Here is a 25,105-nt window from a genome sequence, read left to right on the forward strand (position 1 = left end):
TTGAAGTTACTGTAGACCTTCATTGCAAAACAGTGTTTTTTAATCACTTATTTTGTGACATATGAATATATTTAGTATAGTTTAAACTAAAGAGTTAAAACATAGTAGTGCAACGGCCCCTGGAACAAACTAGGGTTAAGAGCCTTGCTCAAAGTCACATTGACAGATTGTTCACCTTGTCAGCTCGGGTATTCAAACCAGCGACCTTTCGGTTATGGCCCAATGCTTTAACAGCTAGTCTATCTGCTACTGGTGTGCGTGTGCGATCGTATTTACTAGATTACATTCAATGTGTTGAAATGAATACAAACAATGTCCTTAACTGCAATATCCAATTTGTTAATGTAGAATGAAATGTAAAAGACTGATTTCCCAACTGTTTTGTCTTTCTCTTGCAGGCATCCCCAGTAACATTGGTCCAGTTAGTAAGTAAATGAAGCAGACCCCCCCCCCACCCGCCCTGCACCCACACAGAAACTGCTTGCTGCTTTACTATGCCCGCTCATATCCATCCCTAAAGTCCACGTGGTTTTAAATGTTCATTTCTGATTTAGATCCTCCCATTGTTCATTTAAGTGAAGGATCAGACATAATTGATTTGTAAGTGTTCATTATGCCAGGGTTTAGTTCAATTCCCCTTTTTTACCCTCTCCGAAGGAAATGGCAATAGCTTTCTGCCATGTTGTCTCGAAGGCTGCATGTGGAGGTGGACTAATTCACCTTCAACAAGTTAAGCCTAGATAGCAGCCACACACCTGAGCATGCATACAAAACACCATTTCCCCCCCTTTTTGCATTATAAATAAATGCCCTATAGAGTTTATTAATATGCCCTGACCTCAGTGGTGGGATAATGTCAGGGGGGTCATTTCAATATGAGTATTATCTGCTGAAGCCAGTGGCCCCTGGAGCACAGAGAGAGACGTCTAGAGACACAGTCTACAGTTACTACAGCAGCAGCCTGGGACTCAGGAGAATAACAGAAGACACACACACACACACACACCAAGGATGCGTCCCCCTATGTTCTGTAAAGTGCACTGCTTTTGACCAAGGTCCATAGAGCTCTGGTCAAAAGTAGTGCACTATGTAGGGTATGGGATGTCATTTAGGACGCGTACAAGTGTTGAACAAGTAAAAGCGCCCCTGCTCATTCCACATCAGTCTATCCATCAATCTATTTATCTGGCTAGAACCCTCTCTACTTGGGGGAAACCAATAGACAAAAAGCAGTTTATATGGAAAGCATCCCATTAGTGTTTGAATAGTTTCCTTTTCCTAAACTACAGTCTGTATCTCCATGACTGCAGATATCCAAAGGACTAGATAACTAGGACTAGATAACTAGGTTTAGATAACTAGATAACTAGGACTAGATAACTAGGTCTAGATAACTAGGTCTAGATAACTGGATAACTCGTACTAGATAACTATGACTAGATAACTAGATAACTAGGTCTATATAACTAGATAACTAGGACAAGATAACTAGGACTAGATAACTAGATAACTAGGACTAAATAACTAGGACTAGATAACTAGATAACTAGGACTAGATAACTATGTCTAGATAACTAGATAACTAGGACTATATAACTAGATAACTAGGACTAGATAACTAGATAACTAAGGACTATATAACTATGTCTAGATAACTAGATAACTAGGACTATATAACTATATAACTAGGACTAGATAACTAGGACTAGTCAACTAGGTGTAGATAACTATGACTAGATAACTAGGACTAGATAACTAGGACTAGTTAACTAGGTCTAGATAACTAGGACTAGATAACTAGGACTAGATAATTAGGTCTAGATAACTGGATGACAGGGACTAGATAACTAGGACTAGATAACCTGGTCTATATAACTAGATACCTAGGTCTAGATAACTAGGTCTAGATAACTAGATAACTAGGACTAGATGACTAGGACTAGATAACTAGATAACTAGGTCTAGATATCTAGATAACTAGGACTAGATAACTAGGTCTAAATAACTAGATAACTAGGTCTAACTAGCTAGATAACTAGGACTAGATAACTAGGTATAGATAATGAGACAACTAGATAACTAGGTCTAGATAACTAGGTCTAGATAACTAGATAACTAGGTCTAGATAACTAGGTCTAGATAACTAGGTCTAGATAACTAGATACCTAGGTTTAGATAACTAGTACTAGATAACTAGATAACTATGACTAGATAATTATGACTAGATAACTAGGACTAGTCAACTAGGTGTAGATAACTAGGTGTAGATAACTAGATTACTAGATAACTAGATAACTAGGTCTAGATAACTAGATAACTATGACTAGATAACTAGGAGTAGATAACTATGACTAGTTAACTATGACTAGATAACTAGGATTAGATAACTAGGTCTAGATAACTAGAACTAGATAACTAGGACTAGATAACTAGGAACAAGATAACTAGGAACTAGATAACTAGAACTAGATAACTAGGACTAGGAACTAGGAACAAGATAACTAGGAACTAGATAACTAGGACTAGGTAACTAGAACTAGATAACTATGACTAGATAACTAGGACTAGATAACTAGGTCTAGATAACTAGAACTAGATAACTAGGACTAGATAACTAGGACAAGATAACTAGGAACTAGATAACTAGGACTAGATAACTAGGTCTAGATAACTAGGACAAGATAACTAGGAACAAGATAACTAGGACTAGATAACTAGGTCTAGATAACTAGAACTAGATAACTAGGACTAGATAACTAGGACAAGATAACTAGGAACTAGATAACTAGGACTAGATAACTAGGTCTAGATAACTAGAACTAGGTAACTAGAACAAGATAACTAGGACTAGATAACTAGGTCTAGATAACTAGAACTAGATAACTAGGAACTAGATAACTAGGAACTAGATAACTAGGAACAAGATAACTAGGAACAAGATAACTAGGAACAAGATAACTAGGAACTAGATAACTAGGAACAAGATAACTAGGAACTAGATAACTAGGAACAAGATAACTAGGAACTAGATAACTAGGAACAAGATAACTAGGAACAAGATAACTAGGAACAAGATAACTAGGAACAAGATAACTAGGAACTAGATAACTAGGAACAAGATAACTAGGAACAAGATAACTAGGAACAAGATAACTAGGAACAAGATAACTAGGAACTAGATAACTAGGAACTAGATAACTAGGAACAAGATAACTAGGAACAAGATAACTAGGACAAGATAACTAGGAACAAGATAACTAGGACAAGATAACTAGGAACAAGATAACTAGGAACAAGATAACTAGGAACTAGATAACTAGGACAAGATAACTAGGAACAAGATAACTAGGACAAGATAACTAGGAACAAGATAACTAGGAACTAGATAACTAGGAACAAGATAACTAGGAACTAGATAACTAGGAACTAGATAACTAGGAACAAGATAACTAGGAACTAGATAACTAGGAACAAGATAACTAGGACAAGATAACTAGGAACAAGATAACTAGGACAAGATAACTAGGAACAAGATAACTAGGACAAGATAACTAGGACAAGATAACTAGGAACAAGATAACTAGGAACTAGATAACTAGGAACAAGATAACTAGGAACTAGATAACTAGGAACAAGATAACTAGGAACAAGATAACTAGGAACAAGATAACTAGGAACTAGATAACTAGGAACTAGATAACTAGGAACAAGATAACTAGGAACAAGATAACTAGGAACAAGATAACTAGGAACAAGATAACTAGGAACAAGATAACTAGGAACAAGATAACTAGGAACAAGATAACTAGGAACTAGATAACTAGGAACTAGATAACTAGGAACAAGATAACTAGGAACAAGATAACTAGGAACAAGATAACTAGGAACAAGATAACTAGGAACAAGATAACTAGGAACTAGATAACTAGGAACTAGATAACTAGGAACTAGATAACTAGGAACAAGATAACTAGGAACTAGATAACTAGGAACTAGATAACTAGGAACTAGATAACTAGGAACTAGATAACTAGGAACAAGATAACTAGGAACTAGATAACTAGGAACTAGATAACTAGGAACTAGATATATTACATCAGTATTACTATCAGACCTACCCAGTCTTTTTATGTGTCAGCATTCAGGAAGTGAAGAAGACGACTAAAGGAAGCTCTTTATAAGTATTGAGATGTTGCCATGTTTAATATTTACAATGGTATCAGCATATTTACAATGACTACATGGTGGTAAAATGAACTCGCTAGTCGGCACTGATCTCTGAACCACAACAGTACAACAGTTACGACAACTGAGCTCAAACTAACATAAAAGTATAATTTGATCCAAACAATAAGAAACCATTTATTATGAAAATCCAGAGATATTTGGCGTCAGAAATGAGCATGGAACCAAGTGGACACCCTCCCTCCCTCCACCCCTCCACCCCAACCTTAGAGAGCTGAATGAGTTCAATGTTGTCTCCTGCCTGTGCTGCATGCATGTTCTCCATAGATATACATACTGTATATACATTCACTTCTCACACATCACCCCCTCCCTAGAGCCTCCCCAACCCGACACCTAGCCAGACCATGGCTGCTCTCTCAGAACCCTAGTGGAGAATGTCTTTGTTACATCCTGTCTGTCTGTCTGTCTGTGGGTGGGACTCACATAAAGGGCACACTGACTGACTGACTTAGGGCCATGTCTGTATGGTTCATTCACAGGCCTGTAGGCAATGAAGCTCTCATGAGATGCTGACTGTCTGTCTCTATACCTGCAGAAGCACCCTCCCCCCTATCCACCACAACACAAAACACTACACAGGTTGGGTTCTGTAGCCACAACACAAAACACTACCCAGTTTTGGTTCTGTAGCCAAGACACAACAAAACACTACCCAGTTTTTGTTCTGTATCCACAACACAAAACACTACTCAGTTTTGGTGCTGTAGCCACAACACAAAACACTACCCAGTTTGGGTTCTGTAGCCACAACACAAAACACTACCCAGGTTGGGTTCTGTAGCCACAACACAAAACATTACCCAGTGTTGGTTCTGTAGCCACAACACAAAACACTACCCAGTTTTGGTTCTGTAGCCAAGACACAACAAAACACTACCCAGTTTTTGTTCTGTATCCACAACACAAAACACTACCCAGTTTTGGTTCTGTAGCCACAACACAAAACACTACCCAGTTTGGGTTCTGTAGCCACAACACAAAACACTACCCAGTTTTGGTTCTGTAGCCACAACACAAAACACTACCCAGTTTTGGTTCTGTAGCCACAACACAACGAAAACACTACCCAGTGTTGGTTCTGTAGCCACAACACTACAAAACACTACCCAGTTTTGGTTCTGTAGCCACAACACACTACCCAGTTTGGGTACTGTAACCACAACACAAAACACTACCCAGTTTGGGTTCTGTAGCCACAACACAAAACACTACCCAGTTTGGGTTTTGTAGCCACAACACACTACCCAGTTTGGGTTCTGTAGCCACAACACAAAACACTACCCAGTTTGGGTTCTGTAGCCACAACACAACGAAACACTACCCAGTGTTGGTTCTGCAGCCACAACACTACAAAACACTACCCAGTTTTGGTTCTGTAGCCAAGACACAACAGAACACTACCCAGTTTGGGTTCTGTAGCCACAAAACACTACCCAGTTTGGGTTCTGTAGCCACAACACAACACTACCCAGTTTTGGTTCTATAGCCACACCAGGGAAACACCACCCAGTTTTGGTTCTGTAGCCAGTTCTGTAGCCACACCAGGGAAACACTACCCAGTTTTGGTTCTGTAGCCAGTTCTGGAGCCACACCAGGGAAACACTACAAAGTGTTGGTTCTGTAGCCATACCAGGGAAACACAACAAAGTGTTGGTTCTGACAACACAAAACACTACCCAATTTTGGTTCTATAGCCACACCAGAGATGAAGTTGAGGGAAAACTAACTGAAATCGTGGGTATGTAGCTATGTTCTCTAAAATAAATAAAGGAACCAAGCCGAACACAGCTAAATATTCTGGAATAGAACTACCCCCAGATCTACCCTCAGAACAGAAAACACTTTTTCATATTGTTGTTTGGAAGTACTTTAATTATTAATTGACCTTCCATCAACTATATTTCAGGTTTAGTAAGCCAGCCAGAATCGCCCTAATGCAGCCATTAAAGCAAAATATGTATGTGTATATATATATATATATATATATATATATATATATATATGCATATGTATAATATGTATAATATATATTATTTTTATCTGAGCTCATTTAATTTCATTATGAGAGCATTCATTTCATTATGAGAGCATTCATTTCATTATGAGAGCATTCATTTCATTATGAGAGCATTCATTTCATTATGAGAGCATTCATTTCATTATGAGAGCATTCATTTCATTATGAGAGCATTCATTTCATTATGAGAGCATTCATTTCATTATGAGAGCATTCATTTCATTATGAGAGCATTAATTTCATTATGAGAGCATTCATTTCATTATGAAAGCATTAGTTTCATTATGAGAGCATTGAGTATAATATGTCACTTCTCATTTAGAACATCTTAACTGAATTTGAACTTGTGGCAATTATTAATGTACAACTTATTTAGAACTGACATGACATTCTATGTAGTTTATCAGTGATGGAATTGTCATGGAGAGGGTTTGGATAGAAATGTAGTCAAACACTACAGCATAAACTAACTGTATGTCTATGTACCTGAGTGCATGCATACCCAAACACTTTATTTTAAAAGCATTACCCTTATCTTTAACCAAACTGAATGCATTTCAAATGATTAGACACACCACACAGTATGGTTCACTATCCAATCACACGGTAGTTAAATTGCTTGCTGTGACACCACTGGTCACTAATGATCACATGACTACCTGAACACACTGACATCAAGGATACTGCAACACAGAGACTTATTGCTGCTTTAACGAACGATGACACTACTAGAACAAGTAACAAGACCTCCCTTCTGTCTCGGCTTGACTCAACACTGCTCCTTCTCCCAACCGACCACAACCAACAAACACCACCTGTAAAATCCCCATCACAGAAATACAGAATTGTATGTAATTATGAGGTTACACCACAACTATCAGTCATTCCAATTCCTGACACAACACATGATTTATTCTTTGTGATTCCTCAACCTGAAATCACTGTAATTAGATATTGATTGCATTAATTTGATGAACTCAACAAAATGCCTGTGACACTTGAACCAAGCCGCCATGTTATCCCACTACATATCAGAGAGAATCTCAAGTAGAGACTGTCGTTTGTTATATATATGTTTTTGTTGTTGTTGTTTATGTTTATTCATCATTGCCATCGATGCACACACTCAAGTGAGCCATGAAACGACACAATCGCATCATCTGTGACATGGTGTGGGACTGGTGTTGGGGATGCATCTACTGCTTGTCCCTGTACAGGCTTGTCAGTCATTCTGTTGTTCTGAGTTGTTCTGAGTTAAGCCGGTGTGTCTAGTTGTATGCCTCACCAGTCAACCTGTATTAGAACGTCTAGTACTGTCTATGAATCTGATGTCCACTATAGCCATTGCACCTAATAACTTGGTTTCTCCCGATTGCATTCAGTTCGGCCGAATGTCTCATCCCTAGGTGTTGCTAACCGAAACCAAGGTAGGCTATACCTCCAACTAAGATGAAACCTATCTCTTTACAGATATTTCTCAAATATACAGTAGTCATACAGTGAGTGTAGTAGCTGTGTCAGTGGAGGCCAGATCCCCCAGGAGGGAGCTTTTCCTGCCTAGAGTTCATCTGTGTTAAAACATTTAATGATATAGATTTTTTTTTTAACAAACACAAATATATACAGTATATATCTTTTTTTCCCCTTTATTCACTCTCTCTTTTTTTGTGAAAGAGAGAAAAGAGGACACCTTCAAAACAGGACATTTGATTTTCTGGCGTAGTTGGCAGACATGGTTGTGCTGCGACATTCTGTGACTCCATTACAATATCCCCCTCACCACCACCCCACCCTTTCCCCCCTCACTTGAGCCCCCAGATGTGGAATCTCTACACGAGAGCAGTATAAAGATAGAGAGCCTATCTCTTTCTCTCCCTCTCCTCGCCTCTCTTTCTTCTATCCCGTTTCAATATACCTTTGCTTATCCCCTCCATTTTAATTATGCGTGGCGCTTCTAGGGATTCAAAAATTCTATCTGGGCTTGGTGGAAGAAAAGAGGGAGGTTTCACGGAGCGGTTTATGTAGATTGATTTCAGGCAAACTCAAGTTAATCCAGTGTGCAGATGTGTTGAGGATGTGGCGACTGTCTTGCATAAAACAACTGCCCCTGTATTTCCATGGAGAGCTCTAGCCAAGCAGTTGTATAGGTATAGAAGCCAGAGTGTGCTATACGGTATGTGTCTTGGGTTTATATCTGGCGAGAACATTGCAGAGCATGTGAGAGGGACTTAGGCAGTTTCTTTGTTTGTTATCGGATGGCGAAGAGATGCGGACAGCAGTGGGATTGTTATGTGTTTACCGTACGGACCGGTGAGGAGATTTATGGGGAATAATCCCACTGAGGTTTCCTAGAGGAAGTATGGTGCTGGTATGTCAGGAGAATGTAACAGCACAACACTACTGGTCATCTGTCAGGAGAATGTAACAGCACAACACTACTGGTCATCTGTCAGGAGAATGTAACAGCACAACACTACTGGTCATCTGTCAGGAGAATGTAACAGCACAACACTACTGGTCATCTGTCAGGAGAATGTAACAGCACAACACTACTGGTCATCTGTCAGGAGAATGTAACATCACAACACTACTGGTCATCTGTCAGGAGAATGTAACAGCACAACACTACTGGTCATCTGTCAGGAGAATGTAACAACACAACACAACACTACTGGTCAATTGTCAGGAGAATGTAACAACACAACACTACTGGTCATCTGTCAGGAGAATGCAACAACACAACACAACACTACTGGTCATCTGTCAGGAGAATGTAACAACACAACACTACTGGTCACCTGTCAGGAGAATGTAACAACACAACACTACTGGTCATCTGTCAGGAGAATGTAACAACACAACACAACACTTCTGGTCATCTGTCAGGAGAATGTAACAACACAACACTACTGGTCATCTGTCAGGAGAATGTAACAACACAACACTACTGGTCATCTGTCAGGAGAATGTAACAACACAACACAACACTACTGGTCATCTGTCAGGAGAATGTAACAACACAACACTACTGGTCACCTGTCAGGAGAATGTAACAACACAACACTACTGGCCATCTGTCAGGAGAATATAACAGCACAACACAACACTACTGGTCATCTGTCAAGAGAATGTAACAACACAACACAACACTACTGGTCACCTGTCAGGAGAATGTAACAACACAACACAACACTACTGGTCATCTGTCAGGAGAATGTAACAACACAACACAACACAACACTACTGGTCATCTGTCAGGAGAATGTAACAACACAACACTACTGGTCATCTGTCAGGAGAATGTAACAACACAACACAACACTACTGGTCATCTGTCAGGAGAATGTAACAACACAACACAACACTACTGGTCATCTGTCAGGAGAATGTAACAACACAACACTACTGGTCATCTGTCAGGAGAATGTAACAACACAACACTACTGGTCATCTGTCAGGAGAATGTAACAACACAACACTACTGGTCATCTGTCAGGAGAATGTAACAACACAACACAACACTACTGGTCATCTGTCAGGAGAATATAACAGCACAACACAACACTACTGGTCATCTGTCAGGAGAATGTAACAACACAACACAACACTACTGGTCATCTGTCAGGAGAATGTAACAACACAACACAACACTACTGGTCATCTGTCAGGAGAATGTAACAACACAACACAACACTACTGGTCATCTGTCAGGAGAATGTAACAACACAACACAACACTACTGGTCATCTGTCAGGAGAATGTAACAACACAACACTACTGGTCATCTGTCAGGAGAATGTAACAACACAACACAACACTACTGGTCATCTGTCAGGAGAATGTAACAACACAACACTACTGGTCACCTGTCACTAGAATGCAACAACACAACACTACTGGTCATCTGTCAGGAGAATGTAACAACACAACACTACTGGTCACCTGTCAGGAGAATGTAACAACACAACACAACACTACTGGTCATCTGTCAGGAGAATGTAACAACACAACACAACACTACTGGTCATCTGTCAGGAGAATGTAACAACACAACACTACTGGTCATCTGTCAGGAGAATGTAACAACACAACACTACTGGTCATCTGTCAGGAGAATGTAACAACACAACACTACTGGTCATCTGTCAGGAGAATGTAACAACACAACACAACACTACTGGTCATCTGTCAGGAGAATGTAACAACACAACACAACACTACTGGTCATCTGTCAGGAGAATGTAACAACACAACACTACTGGTCATCTGTCAGGAGAATGTAACAACACAACACTACTGGTCATCTGTCAGGAGAATGTAACAACACAACACAACACTACTGGTCATCTGTCAGGAGAATGCAACAACACAACACAACACTACTGGTCATCTGTCAGGAGAATGTAACAACACAACACAACACTTCTGGTCACCTGTCAGGAGAATGTAACAACACAACACTACTGGTCACCTGTCACTAGAATGCAACAACACAACACTACTGGTCATCTGTCAGGAGAATGTAACAACACAACACTACTGGTCACCTGTCAGGAGAATGTAACAACACAACACAACACTACTGGTCATCTGTCAGGAGAATGTAACAACACAACACTACTGGTCATCTGTCAGGAGAATGTAACAACACAACACAACACTACTGGTCATCTGTCAGGAGAATGTAACAACACAACACAACACTACTGGTCATCTGTCAGGAGAATGTAACAACACAACACTACTGGTCATCTGTCAGGAGAATGTAACAACACAACACAACACTACTGGTCATCTGTCAGGAGAATGTAACAACACAACACTACTGGTCATCTGTCAGGAGAATGTAACAACACAACACAATAGTACTGGTCATCTGTCAGGAGAGTGTAACAACACAACACTACTGGTCACCTGTCAGGAGAATGTAACAACACAACACTACTGGTCATCTGTCAGGAGAATGTAACAACACAACACAACACTACTGGTCACCTGTCAGGAGAATGTAACAACACAACACTACTGGTCACCTGTCAGGAGAATGTAACAACACAACACTACTGGTCATCTGTCAGGAGAATGTAACAACACAACACTACTGGTCATCTGTCAGGAGAATGTAACAACACAACACAACACTACTGGTCATCTGTCAGGAGAATGTAACAACACAACACAACACTACTGGTCATCTGTCAGGAGAATGTAACAACACAACACTACTGGTCATCTGTCAGGAGAATGTAACAACACAACACAACACTACTGGTCATCTGTCAGGAGAATGTAACAACACAACACTACTGGTCATCTGTCAGGAGAATGTAACAACACAACACAACACTACTGGTCATCTGTCAGGAGAATGCAACAACACAACACAACACTACTGGTCATCTGTCAGGAGAATGTAACAACACAACACAACACTTCTGGTCACCTGTCAGGAGAATGTAACAACACAACACTACTGGTCACCTGTCACTAGAATGCAACAACACAACACTACTGGCCATCTGTCAGGAGAATGTAACAACACAACACAACACTACTGGTCATCTGTCAGGAGAATGTAACAACACAACACAACACTACTGGTCACCTGTCAGGAGAATGTAACAACACAACACAACACTACTGGTCACCTGTCACTAGAATGCAAAAACACAACACATCACTACTGGTCATCTGTCAGGAGAATATAACAACACAACACTTCTGGTCATCTGTCAGGAGAATGTAGCAACACAACACTACTGGTCATCTGTCAGGAGAGTGTAACAACACAACACAATAGTACTGGTCATCTGTCAGGAGAGTGTAACAACACAACACTACTGGTCATCTGTCAGGAGAATGTAACAACACAACACTACTGGTCACCTGTCAGGAGAATGTAACAACACAACACTACTGGTCATCTGTCAGGAGAATGTAACAACACAACACTACTGGTCACCTGTCAGGAGAATGTAACAACACAACACTACTGGTCATCTGTCAGGAGAATGTAACAACACAACACTACTGGTCACCTGTCAGGAGCATGTAACAACACAACACTACTGGTCATCTGTCAGGAGAATGTAACAACACAACACAACACTTCTGGTCATCTGTCACTAGAATGCAACAACACAACACAACACTACTGGTCATCTGTTGGGAGAATGTAACAACACAACACTACTGGTCATCTGTCAGGAGAATGTAACAACACAACACAATAGTACTGGTCATCTGTCAGGAGAGTGTAACAACACAACACTACTGGTCACCTGTCAGGAGAATGTAACAACACAACACTACTGGTCATCTGTCAGGAGAATGTAACAACACAACACTACTGGTCATCTGTCAGGAGAATGTAACAACACAACACTACTGGTCATCTGTCAGGAGAATGTAACAACACAACACAACACTACTGGTCATCTGTCAGGAGAATGTAACAACACAACACTACTGGTCACCTGTCAGGAGAATGTAACAACACAACACTACTGGTCATCTGTCAGAAGAATGTAACAACACAACACTACTGGTCACCTGTCAGGAGAATGTAACAACACAACACTACTGGTCATCTGTCAGGAGAATGTAACAACACAACACTACTGGTCACCTGTCAGGAGAATGTAACAACACAACACTACTGGTCACCTGTCAGGAGAATGTAACAACACAACACTACTGGTCATCTGTCAGGAGAATGTAACAACACAACACTACTGGTCATCTGTCAGGAGAATGTAACAACACAACACTACTGGTCATCTGTCATGAGAATGTAACAACACAACACAACACTACTGGTCATCTGTTGGAAGAATGTAACAACACAACACTACTGGTCATCTGTCAGGAGAATGTAACAACACAACACTACTGGTCACCTGTCAGGAGAATGTAACAACACAACACTACTGGTCATCTGTCAGAAGAATGTAACAACACAACACTACTGGTCACCTGTCAGGAGAATGTAACAACACAACACTACTGGTCATCTGTCAGGAGAATGTAACAACACAACACTACTGGTCACCTGTCAGGAGAATGTAACAACACAACACTACTGGTCACCTGTCAGGAGAATGTAACAACACAACACTACTGGTCACCTGTCAGGAGAATGTAACAACACAACACTACTGGTCATCTGTCAGGAGAATGTAACAACACAACACAACACTACTGGTCATCTGTCACTAGAATGCAACAACACAACACAACACTACTGGTCATCTGTTGGGAGAATGTAACAACACAACACTACTGGTCATCTGTCAGGAGAATGTAACAACACAACACAATAGTACTGGTCATCTGTCAGGAGAGTGTAACAACACAACACTACTGGTCACCTGTCAGGAGAATGTAACAACACAACACTACTGGTCATCTGTCAGGAGAATGTAACAACACAACACTACTGGTCATCTGTCAGGAGAATGTAACAACACAACACAACACTACTGGTCATCTACATTGTGAAGACAATAGTATTTTGTTTTACCTGTTGTTTCTTCCAAATGGTCAACCTAAATAGATTCCACTCAACATGATTCAACAGACTGCGTCTGTAACAGTCAGGGTGACCACACTGTTTGCCACAATAGTAAAATGTACCTACAGTGCAATGATAGTGAAAACACCCTGGGAATTAATTCCTTTAGTATTTGCAGTCTCAGAATATAACATGAAATATATAGGATCACCTATCTCACTCTTCTTTTAATAACCTTTTTGGTACTATAGGAATGTGTATGATACACAGTTCTTTAACCACTTAAAACATTATATTATTTCATGTTAAACAAAATATATCATGTTTTGTTTTGTTTATTTTTTTGTTTTTGTTCTTTTTGTTTTATTTGTCTACTAGCTCATCAAGTTGATTTGTCAACTGTCCCTTCAGATGAAGTTGCAAACAGCAAGTGAGATATGAGCTCCTCAGATTTGTACCGTTCTCCCTGTGTCAGCTGTTGTCCAAACCCACACTGTATGAATCTACGTGGGCTACTGTAGGTACCTGGCCCAACCCTGTAGTACCTTCACAGTACTAATCCACGCTCTGTAACATATCATTGTGATGCCTCACATCACAAATATTCTAGAATATGTTTCATAGATGTTACTTTAGTCATGTAACCGTATTTTACAATCAGGAAGAGTATTGGTCTCCTAAGAGCAGGGTTTTAGCGCAGATAGCAGAAACATTCTGAGAACGTAAATGAACTGTGCAACTTGACAACAAATAGACCAGAACAGGAGTCTCTACCTTGGATAGAGTTGATGTCTGTCTATCGTCCTGTAGCTCAGAGAGGTCTGTCTATCTGTCTAACAGACTGTAGCTCAGAGATGACTGTCTGTCTGTCTGTCTAACTTCCTCTGTCTAACTTCCTGTACCTTAGAGAGGACAGTCTGTCTGTCAAACTGCCTCTGTCTCACTTCCTGTAGCTCAGAGAGTGCTGTCTGTCTGTCAAACTGCCTCTGTCTAACTTCCTGTAGCTCAGAGAGGATTGTATGTCTGTCTAACTACCTGTAGCTCAGAGAGGATTGTATGTCTGTCTAACTACCTGTAGCTCAGAGAGGCCTGTCTGTCTGTCAAACTGCTTCTGTCTAACTGCCTGCAGCTCAGAGTTTACTATCAATCGGTCAAACTAACTGTAGCTCAGAGAGGACTGGTTGTCTGTCAAACTGCCTGTAGCTCAGAGAGGCCTGTCTCTCTGTCTAACTGCCTGTAGCTCAGAGAGGACTGGTTGTCTGTCAAACTGCCTGTAGCTCAGAGAGGACTGTCTGTCTGTCAAACGTCTTCTAGGTCAGAGAGGACTGTCTCTGTCTAACTGCCTGTAGCTCAGAGAGGTCTGTCTGTCTGTCAAACTGCCTGAAGCTCAGAGAGGACTGTCTGTCTGTCAAACGTCTTGTAGGTCAGAGAGGACTGTCTCTGTCTAACTGCCTGTAGCTCAGAGAGGACTGTCTCTCTGTCTAACTGCCGGTAGCTCAGAGAGGTCTGTCTGTCTGTCAAACGTCTTGTAGCTCAGAGAGGACTGTCTCTCTGTCTAACTGCCTGTAGCTCAGAGAGGTCTGTCTGTCTGTCAAACTGCCTGAAGCTCAGAGAGGTCTGTCTGTCTGTCAAACGTCTTGTAGCTCAGAGAGGACTGTCTGTCTGTCTAACTGCCTGTAGCTCAGAGAGGTCTGTCTGTCTGTCAAACTGCCTGAAGCTCAGAGAGGTCTGTCTGTCTGTCAAACGTCTTGTAGCTCAGAGAGGACTGTCTGTCTGTCTAACTGCCTGTAGCTCAGAGAGGTCTGTCTGTCTGTCAAACGTCTTGTAGGTCAGAGAGGACTGTCTCTGTCTAACTGCCTGTAGCTATGAGAGGACTGTCTCTCTGTCAAACGTCTTGTAGCTCAGAGAGGACCGTCTCCCTGTCTAACTGCCTGAAGCTCAGAGAGGACTGTCTGTCTGTCAAACGTCTTGTAGCTCAGAGAGGTCTGTCTGTCTGTCTAACTGCCTGTAGCTCAGAGAGGTCTGTCTATCTGTCTAACAGACTGTAGCTCAGAGATGACTGTCTGTCTGTCTGTCTGTCTGTCAAACTGCCTCTGTCTAACTTCCTGTACCTTAGAGAGGACAGTCAGTCTGTCTGTCTGTCTGTCTGTCTGTCTGTCTGTCTGTCAAACTGCCTCTGTCTCACTTCCTGTAGCTCAGAGAGGACTGTCTGTCTGTCTGTCTGTCTTTCAAACTGCTTCTGTCTAACTGCCTGCAGCTCAGAGTTTACTATCATTCTGTCAAACTAACTGTAGCTCAGAGAGGACTGGTTGTCTGTCAAACTGCCTGTAGCTCAGAGAGGACTGGTTGTCTGTCAAACTGCCTGTAGCTCAGAGAGGACTGTCTCTGTCTAACTGCCTGTAGCTCAGAGAGGTCTGTCTGTCTGTCAAACTGCCTGAAGCTCAGAGAGGACTGTCTGTCTGTCAAACGTCTTGTAGCTCAGAGAGGTCTGTCTGTCTGTTAAACTGCCTGAAGCTCAGAGAGGACTGTCTGTCTGTCAAACGTCTTGTAGGTCAGAGAGGACTGTCTCTGTCTAACTGCCTGTAGCTCAGAGAGGACTGTCTCTCTGTCTAACTGCCTGTAGCTCAGAGATGACTGTCTGTCTGTCAAACGTCTTGTAGGTCAGAGAGGACTGTCTCTGTCTAACTGCCTGTAGCTCAGAGAAACTGTCTGTCTGTCAAACGTCTTGTAGCTCAGAGAGGATTGTCTCTCTGTCTAACTGCCTGTAGCTCAGAGATGACTGTCTGTCTGTCAAACGTCTTGTAGGTCAGAGAGGACTGTCTCTGTCTAACTGCCTGTAGCTCAGAGAGGTCTGTCTGTCTGTCAAACTGCCTGAAGCTCAGAGAGGACTGTCTGTCTGTCAAACGTCTTGTAGCTCAGAGAGGACTGTCTCTCTGTCTAACTGCCTGTAGCTCAGAGAGGACTGTCTCTGTCTAACTGCCTGTAGCTCAGAGAGGACTGTCTCTCTGTCTAACTGCCTGTAGCTCAGAGAGGTCTGTCTGTCTGTCAAACGTCTTGTAGCTCAGAGAGGACTGTCTGTCTGTCAAACGTCTTGTAGCTCAGAGAAACTGTCTGTCTGTCTAACTGCCTGTAGCTCAGAGAGGTCTTCCTGTCTGTTAAACGTCTTGTAGCTCAGAGAGGACTGTCTGTCTGTCTGTCTGTCTAATTTCCTGTAGCTCAGAGAGGTCTGTCGTTCTGTCAAACTGCCTGAAGCTCAGAGAGGACTGTCTGTCTGTCAAACGTCTTGTAGCTCAGAGAGGACTGTCTCTGTCTAACTGCCTGTAGCTCAGAGAGGTCTGTCGTTCTGTCAAACTGCCTGAAACTCAGAGAGGACTGTCTCTCTGTCTAACTGCCTGTAGGTCAGAGAGGACTGTCTCTCTGTCTAACTGCCTGTAGCTCAGAGAGGACTGTCTGTCTGTCTAACTGCCTGTAGCTCAGAGAGGACTGTCTGTCTGTCTAACTGCCTGTAGCTCAGAGAGGACTGCCTGTCTGTCAAACGTCTTGTAGCTCAGAGAGGTCTGTCTGTCTGTCAAACGTCTTGTAGCTCAGAGAGGACTGTCTGTCTGTCTAACTGCCTGTAGCTCAGAGAGGACTGTCGGTCTGTCTAACTGCCTGTAGCTCAGAGAGGACCGTCTCCCTGTCTAACTGCCTGTAGCTCAGAGAGGACTGTCTGTCTGTCTAACTGCCTGTAGCTCAGAGAGGACTGTCTCTCTGTCTAACTGCCTGTAGCTCAGAGAGGACTGTCTGTCTGTCTAACTGCCTGTAGCTCAGAGAGGACTGTCTCTCTGTCTAACTGCCTGTAGCTCAGAGAGGACTGTCTGTCTGTCTAACTGCCTGTAGCTCAGAGAGGACTGTCTCTCTGTCTAACTGCCTGTAGCTCAGAGAGGACTGTCTCTCTGTCTAACTGCCTGTAGCTCAGAGAGAGGACTGTCTCTCTGTCTAACTGCCTGTAGCTCAGAGAGGACTGTCTCTCTGTCTAACTGCCTGTAGCTCAGAGAGGACCGTCTCCCTGTCTAACTGCCTGTAGCTCAGAGAGGACTGTCTCTCTGTCTAACTGCCTGTAGCTCAGAGAGGACTGTCTCTCTGTCTAGCTGCCTGTTGCTCAGAGAGGTCTGTCTGTCTGTCAAACGTCTTGTAGCTCAGAGAGGATTGTCGGTCTGTCTAACTGCCAGGAGCTCAGAGAGGACCGTCTCTCTGTCTAACTGCCTGTAGCTCAGAGAGGACCGTCTCTCTGTCTAACTGCCTGTAGCTCAGAGAGGACTGTCTCCCTGTCTAACTGCCTGTAGCTCAGAGAGGACTATCTCTCTGTCTAACTGCCTGTAGCTCAGAGAGGACTGTCTCTCTGTCTAACTGCCTGAAGCTCAGAGAGGACTGTCTCTCTGTCTAACTGCCTGTAGCTCAGAGAGGATTGTCGGTCTGTCTACTGCCTGTAGCTCAGAGAGGACTGTCTCTCTGTCTAACTGCCTGTAGCTCAGAGAGGACTGTCTCTCTGTCTAACTGCCTGTAGCTCAGAGAGGACTGTCTCTCTGTCTAACTGCCTGTAGCTCAGAGAGGACTGTCTCTCTGTCTAACTGCCTGTAGCTCAGAGAGGACTGTCTCTCTGTCTAACTGCCTGTAGCTCAGAGAGGACTGTCTCTCTGTCTAACTGCCTGTAGCTCAGAGAGGATTGTCGGTCTGTCTACTGCCTGTAGCTCAGAGAGGACTGTCTCTCTGTCTAACTGCCTGAAGCTCAGAGAGGACTGTCTCTCTGTCTAACTGCCTGTAGCTCAGAGAGGACTGTCTCTGTCTAACTGCCTGTAGCTCAGAGAGGACTGTCTCTCTGTCTAACTGCCTGTAGCTCAGAGAGGATTGTCGGTCTGTCTACTGCCTGTAGCTCAGAGAGGACTGTCTCTCTGTCTAACTGCCTGTAGCTCAGAGAGGACTGTCTCCCTGTCTAACTGCCTGTAGCTCAGAGAGGACTGTCTCTCTGTCTAACTGCCTATCTGACTCTATGGCTGATCTGGGCAGACTATGTGTCACACACAAGGTTGATCTGGAACGGGTCCTACTGTGATTGGCTGACCTGCCTGACGTTGTGTGACTAGACAGTAGATACAAGGCACAGCCTGACTCCCAATCTGGCATCTAATACTACACAATACTACACGACACATCACTCAACGATATGTTGCCCTTTGCCACACCTCTACATACATTCGACTGCTTTTAATGCAAAGTGTCTTTTTTTTGTTGCAAGGTATTTATTGGCCTTGGAGGGGATGATGGGTGACATGTATCAACTCTTTTTCAAAATACTGGTTCTCTTAAGAAACCACATGTATTTATTTATATTTGTGTTCTCGTTGCATGTCTCTGTGGTTTAGGATGACAGTGGTGTGTGAAATTTTAAAATGGGGCCTGTCGATTACACTGCAGGACTGCAGGTGCAGCTGCTCCTCTCCGCCTAACCTCACAATGAACACACAGTAGGACAAATCAACTCATCTAGATGCAGAGAGGACTGTCTGTCTGTCTGTCAGAGTGTGGAGTAAAAACTTTACACTTTGCCCATGTTGAGAATTACAGACCCCCCCCACTCAACTTTTCTTTTGTTGTCCTGTGTCGTACTGTGTGTTCCAGTCCCTCCCCCCGAAACTCAGAATCCTTTCATTGTGATGTGCTTGAAGCGAACGTCTCGTACTCTCTCCCCCTCTTAACGACAACCTTTCCCAGGGTGAACTGATGTCTAATGTTCTCTTCTCCTCATCGCCTAACAATCGTCTCAATCTCAAACCCCCATCTCTCCATCCTAACCTGGCATGTGATGGTGTCTCCTCGCTCTACCTTGCTGCTACAACCACCAGCGCCACTCGTCGCAGCACACAACCCAACCCAACCACACCTCAAAATGACCTCTTGGTCTCTCTCCACCTTTCCTTCCCTCTTTGCAAGACTGCGAATGTTTCGGCCACTCCAAGCGCTGCAGCTACATCGAGCTGCTAAACTCTGTGATTTGCGTGAGCTGTAAACACAACACTAGGGGCCAGCACTGCCAGGACTGCAAGCAGGGCTACTTCCGAAATAATTCTGCAGAGCTGGAAGATGAGAATGTGTGTATAGGTCAGTTCCCTCACCACGGTCACTGTCATCATCAGCACTGCTCATACCAGCGAATCTTCCACATGACCAACACCATGTTTATAACACCCTATGACCTTCACCTTTCACATTTACCCAAGTGCTTCAAACCTCCAAACTCATCTCTCGTGTTTTTCAACATCTCTCTTTTCCATGTTGCTGTCTTGGTCCCTTCTTGTTCTTCAAGTTTAACTTAACATGCATATTCTATAACCACAAACAGGAAGGAAGCTGTTCTTCACGTTTAACTCCATGCATATTCTATAACAACAAACAGGAAGCTGTTCTTCACTTGTCTTCCTCACTTTCTCTCTGTCCATTTGATTGTGACATCACTCACTTCCTTCTCCACAGGGCCTATGTTTTAATTAAACCAGTTGCTCGTCATCACAATCACAATACTTTACCATATTAAAGAGTATTACCCAGAAATCTGTACCGCTACCCTCTTTTTCCAATATTTACAGAATATATTATGATGCTCAGGATGGTATTGAAGCTGTCTGTGTAATGGTACGGTTTTCATTTCCCTCCTTTGAGAAGCAACAGATCATTCCACATGCGGATAATGTATTTTTCACAAACAACCACCAACAGGAAGCTGTTTTTCACATGTTTAACTCCATGTATATTCTATAACCTCAAACAGGAAGCTGTTCTTCATGTTTACCTCCATGTATATTCTATAACCTCAAACAGGAAGCTGTTCTTCATGTTTAACTCCATGTATATTCTATAACCTCAAACAGGAAGCTGTTTTTCATGTTTACCTCCATGTATATTCTATAACCTCAAACAGGAAGCTGTTCTTCATGTTTACCTCCATGTATATTCTATAACCTCAAACAGGAAGCTGTTCTTCATGTTTACCTCCATGTATATTCTATAACCTCAAACAGGAAGCTGTTCTTCACGTTTAACTCCATGTATATTCTATAACCTCAAACAGGAAGCTGTTCTTCATGTTTACCTCCATGTATATTCTATAACCTCAAACAGGAAGCTGTTTTTCATGTTTAACTCCATGTATATTCTATAACCTCAAACAGGAAGCTGTTTTTCATGTTTACCTCCATGCATATTCTATAACCTCAAACAGGAAGCTGTTCTTCATGTTTAACTCCATGTATATTCTATAACCTCAAACAGGAAGTTGTTCTTCATGTTTAACTCCATGCATATTCTATAACAACAAACAGGAAGCTGTTCTTCACTCGTCTTCCTCACTTTCTTCTGTCCACATGATTGTGGCATCACTCACTTCCTTCTCCACAGGGCCTATGTTTTAAACCAGTTGTTCGTCATCACAATCACAATACTTTACCATATTAAAGAGTATTACCCAGAAATCTGTACCGCTATGCTCTTTTTCCAATATTTACAGAATATATTATGACGCTCAGGATGGTATTGAAGCTGTCTGTGTAATGGTACGGTTTTTATTTCCCTCAGAGTTTTGTAAGGCTTATATGCTCACAAACTTTGGTTAGAGCTTTAAATGTTGATGATGGTGAAGGCCATTTTAGTTGTGGCTGATGATGGTTGATGCTTCATTTTGTTAACACATTATTTTACCCAGATAATGTCCAGTTGAGGTATTAGTCAAATTAGCAGTATACAAAAAACATATTTGCCCTGTACTTTTATCAACTCAACCTATGGCTTTTCAGCAGGGTTATATTTCTATGCAATATAAGTGGGGGACCACACATATGGAATCATGTAGTAACCAAAAAAGTGTTAAACAAATCAAAATATAATAGAATCTTCAAAGTAGCCACCCTTTGCATTGATGACAGCTTTGCACACTCTTGGCATTCTCTTAACCAGCTTCATGAGGTAATCACCTGTAATGCATTTCAGGTGTGCCTTGTTAAAAGTTTATTTTTGGAATTTCTTTCCTTCTTAATGCGTTTGAGCCAATCAGTTGTGTTGTGACAAGGTAGGGGTGGTATACAGAAGATAGTCCTATTTAGTAAAAGACAAAGTCTATATTATGGCAAGAACAGCTCAAATAAGTAAAGAGAAACAACAGTCCGTCATTACTTTAAGACATGAAGGTCAGTCAATACGGAAATTTCAAAAACCATCAAACACTATGATGAAACTGGCTCTCATGAGGACTGCCACAGGAAAGGAAGACCCAGAGTTACCTCTGCTGCAGAGGATAAGTTCATTAGAGTTACCACCCTCAGATATTGCAGCCCAAATAATTTCTTCACATAGTTAAAGTAACAGACACATCTCAACATCAACTGTTCAGAGGAGACTGCGTGAATCAGGACTTCATGGTCGAATTGCTGCAAAGAAACCACTACTAAAAGACACCAATAAGAAGAAGAGACTTGCTTGTGCCAAGAAACACAAGCAATGGACATTAGACCAGTGGAAATCTGTCCTTTCGTCTGATTAGTCCAAATTTGAGATTTTTGGTTCCAACTGCCGTGTCTTTGTGAGACGCAGAGTAGGTGAATAGATGATCTCCGAATGTGTGGTTCCCACTGTAAAGCAGGGAGGAGGAGGCGTGATGGTGTGGGGGTGCGTTGCTGGTGACACAGTCAGTGATTTATTTAGAATTCAAGGCACACTTAACCAGCATTGCTACCACAGCATTCTGCAGCGATACACCATCCCATTTGGTTTGTGCTTAGTAGGACTATCATTTGTTTTTCAACAGGACAATGACCCAACACACCTCCAGGCTGTGTAAGGGCTATTTGACCAAGAAGGAGAGTGATGCAGTGCTGCATCAGATGACCTGGCCTCCACAATCACCCGACCTCAACCCAATTGAGATGGTTTTAGATTAGTTGGACCGCAGAGTGAAGGAAAAGGAAAAGCAGCCAACAAGGGCTCAGCATATGTGGGAACTCCTTCAAGACTGTTGGAAAAGCATTCCAGGTGAACCTGGTTAAGAGAATGCCAAGAGAGTGCAAAGCTGTCATCAAGGAAAAGGGTGGCTACTTTGAAGAATCTAAAAAATAAAATATATTTGTATTTGTTTAACACTTCTATGGTTACTACATGATTACATTTGTGCTTTTTCATAGTTTTGATGGCTTCACTACTATTCTACAATGTAGAAAATAGTAAAAATAAAGAAAATCCCTTGAATGAGTTGGTGTGTCTAAACTTTTGACTGGTACTGTATATTACAGTACAACAATGCCCATTTCAATGTTACGGTGCAACTTTCGACACATTTCAAACTTTCTCTGAATCATGTAATCCTTCATCCCTATGACATCTCTATCTACATCTACTGTCTCTGTCCCACCTTCTCTGTCGTCATGGTTTCCCTATAACTTTCACTTCAGAAAAAACTTGTCAGAGAGAAAATATGTAGACTTAATGTCATGTCCTTTTTTTAAATATGGCTACCATATTTAAGAAAATAAGGTTTTGCTTATATCACTGTAAATGCCAAAAATGTTTAAATTATCCATACAATGTTTACAGTGCTTAATGTCTCAAGTATTAATTCTCTAAGTAATATGTTGCTCAGAAATAGATTTCTGTTACTCAGTGATAGTGAAAGGCAGGAGTCTTTGCTCTAAGAAGCCAAATCACCACCCTGTACTCCAGCATGTTTGTGCCTTGTTTCTACAGGCTGTAGTTGTAATCCTTCTGGCTCAGACAGTGTTCACTGTAATGGCACAGGATTTTGTAAATGTAAGGCGGGAACTACAGGGGCTAAGTGTCGAGATTGTCTGCCAGGATATTTGTGGGACAATGGCTGCAAATGTAAGTAGAACCACACCCCTCTTGTAACTCTGCTCGGACCCTAACCAGTACCTCTCGCTATCTCTCTACTGTTTCTCTACCTCTATCGTTATCTCTCTAATGTATCTCTACCTCTATAGCTGTCCCTCTTCCTCTACCTCTATCTCTATCGCTCTACTGTATATCTACTTCTATCTCTGTCTCTCTACTGTATCTCTAGCTCTATCGCTACCTCTTTCTCTCTCATTACCTACTTTCTCCTTTTTGTTGCCACTGCTTGGACTTGTAGGCATGTTCAGCTTGAATTGTCGCCACTAATGCGGGGAGTAGGCCTATGGATTTAACCCTGACTAACATTGACTAACCAGAATTTAGCTGTTTTTCAATTATTCACCCTGAATTTAAGACTCAAGGTTGTTCCGCTTCAACTGCAGAGATTTAGACCTAAAACATTTTCTCTCGGTTTCCACTGTTCGATGCTTTGAAATCAGTTATTCAGCTGAGCTGAAACCTAGAACACAACAGATGAGCTAATATTGACTGGCTGTAGCATGACAGGGACTGCAGGGTAGCTGTTTGAGCAGCCCTCTCTCTCTCTCTCTCTCCACCATCGCCGTCTGCTTTACCCTCATGTCCAGATAATGCTGACCAATGCCAGCGTGTAGCTACTCCAGTGTTCAAGTGCCAGTGTGTTGTCCCAACAGTTTCTATTTACAGGCAGCATTATCATTAGCATTAGCATTAAGTAGAGAAGGGATATCCATAGGTCAGTGTATTCTTCTGCTAGCATAGAGTGCCTGATACAGTCAATGTGGGTTTGTTGATCCACAGGTGTCATCAAACAGGTCAACCTCTCACTGGATGGTCATCATAACCAACAGGATACCTTTTAACCAACAGGATACCTGCTACCGTCTCTAATGGCGGAAAAGAGCTTCTGGACATCAGAACTGTGATTACTCACCTCAGATTAGACGAAGAGTTTTCCTTCAATGAGCCGGACGGGAGGGATATACTACAGACACCCGACCAGGCCCAGATCCCGGTCATTCGCTAGAAAAGGAAACTGAGATTTTGCGGAAAAAGATCAGGGTGCCTTGTGAGGATCAGGTGACTCTGCCTTTGCATTCCGTCCTGCTACCGAACGTTGCTGGAAAATAAATGGGACGAACTGAAAACACATATATCCCACCGACGGGACATTACAAACTGTGATATCTTATGTTTCACCGAGTTGTGGCTGAACAATGACATTAAAAGGTTATACCCTCCATCGGCAGGATAGAACAGCAACCTCTGGTAAGATACTGGGTGGGAGCCTATGCATATACGTAAACAACAGCTGGTGCATGATATCTAAGGAAGTCTCTAGGTTTTGCTCGCCTGAGGCAGAATATCTCATGATAAGCTGTAGACCACACTATATACCTAGAGAGTTTTCATCTGTA

At 42.1% G+C, this 25,105-nt stretch overlaps 1 protein-coding gene across 4 annotated transcripts in view; it reads left to right on the forward strand.

Moving 5' to 3' along the window:
* The window catches only part of LOC135518498 (netrin-G1-like), a 253,945-nt gene that overhangs the window by 218,139 nt on the left and 10,701 nt on the right, over positions 1 to 25,105 (forward strand). The window contains exons 4-6 of one of the 4 annotated variants that reach the window (XM_064943669.1): positions 399 to 407; positions 21,530 to 21,547; positions 23,544 to 23,678. In XM_064943669.1, the coding sequence (XP_064799741.1) occupies positions 399 to 407; positions 21,530 to 21,547; positions 23,544 to 23,678 (162 nt within the window). Of the gene's footprint in view, positions 1 to 398; positions 426 to 7,647; positions 7,693 to 21,529; positions 21,548 to 23,543; positions 23,679 to 25,105 lie in introns of all 4 variants that reach the window. The other 3 variants (XM_064943670.1, XM_064943672.1, XM_064943671.1) reach the window with 3 other exon arrangements.

This window comes from Oncorhynchus masou, chromosome 28, assembly GCF_036934945.1.
Source record: "Oncorhynchus masou masou isolate Uvic2021 chromosome 28, UVic_Omas_1.1, whole genome shotgun sequence".
Classification (NCBI taxonomy): Eukaryota; Metazoa; Chordata; class Actinopteri; order Salmoniformes; family Salmonidae; genus Oncorhynchus; species Oncorhynchus masou.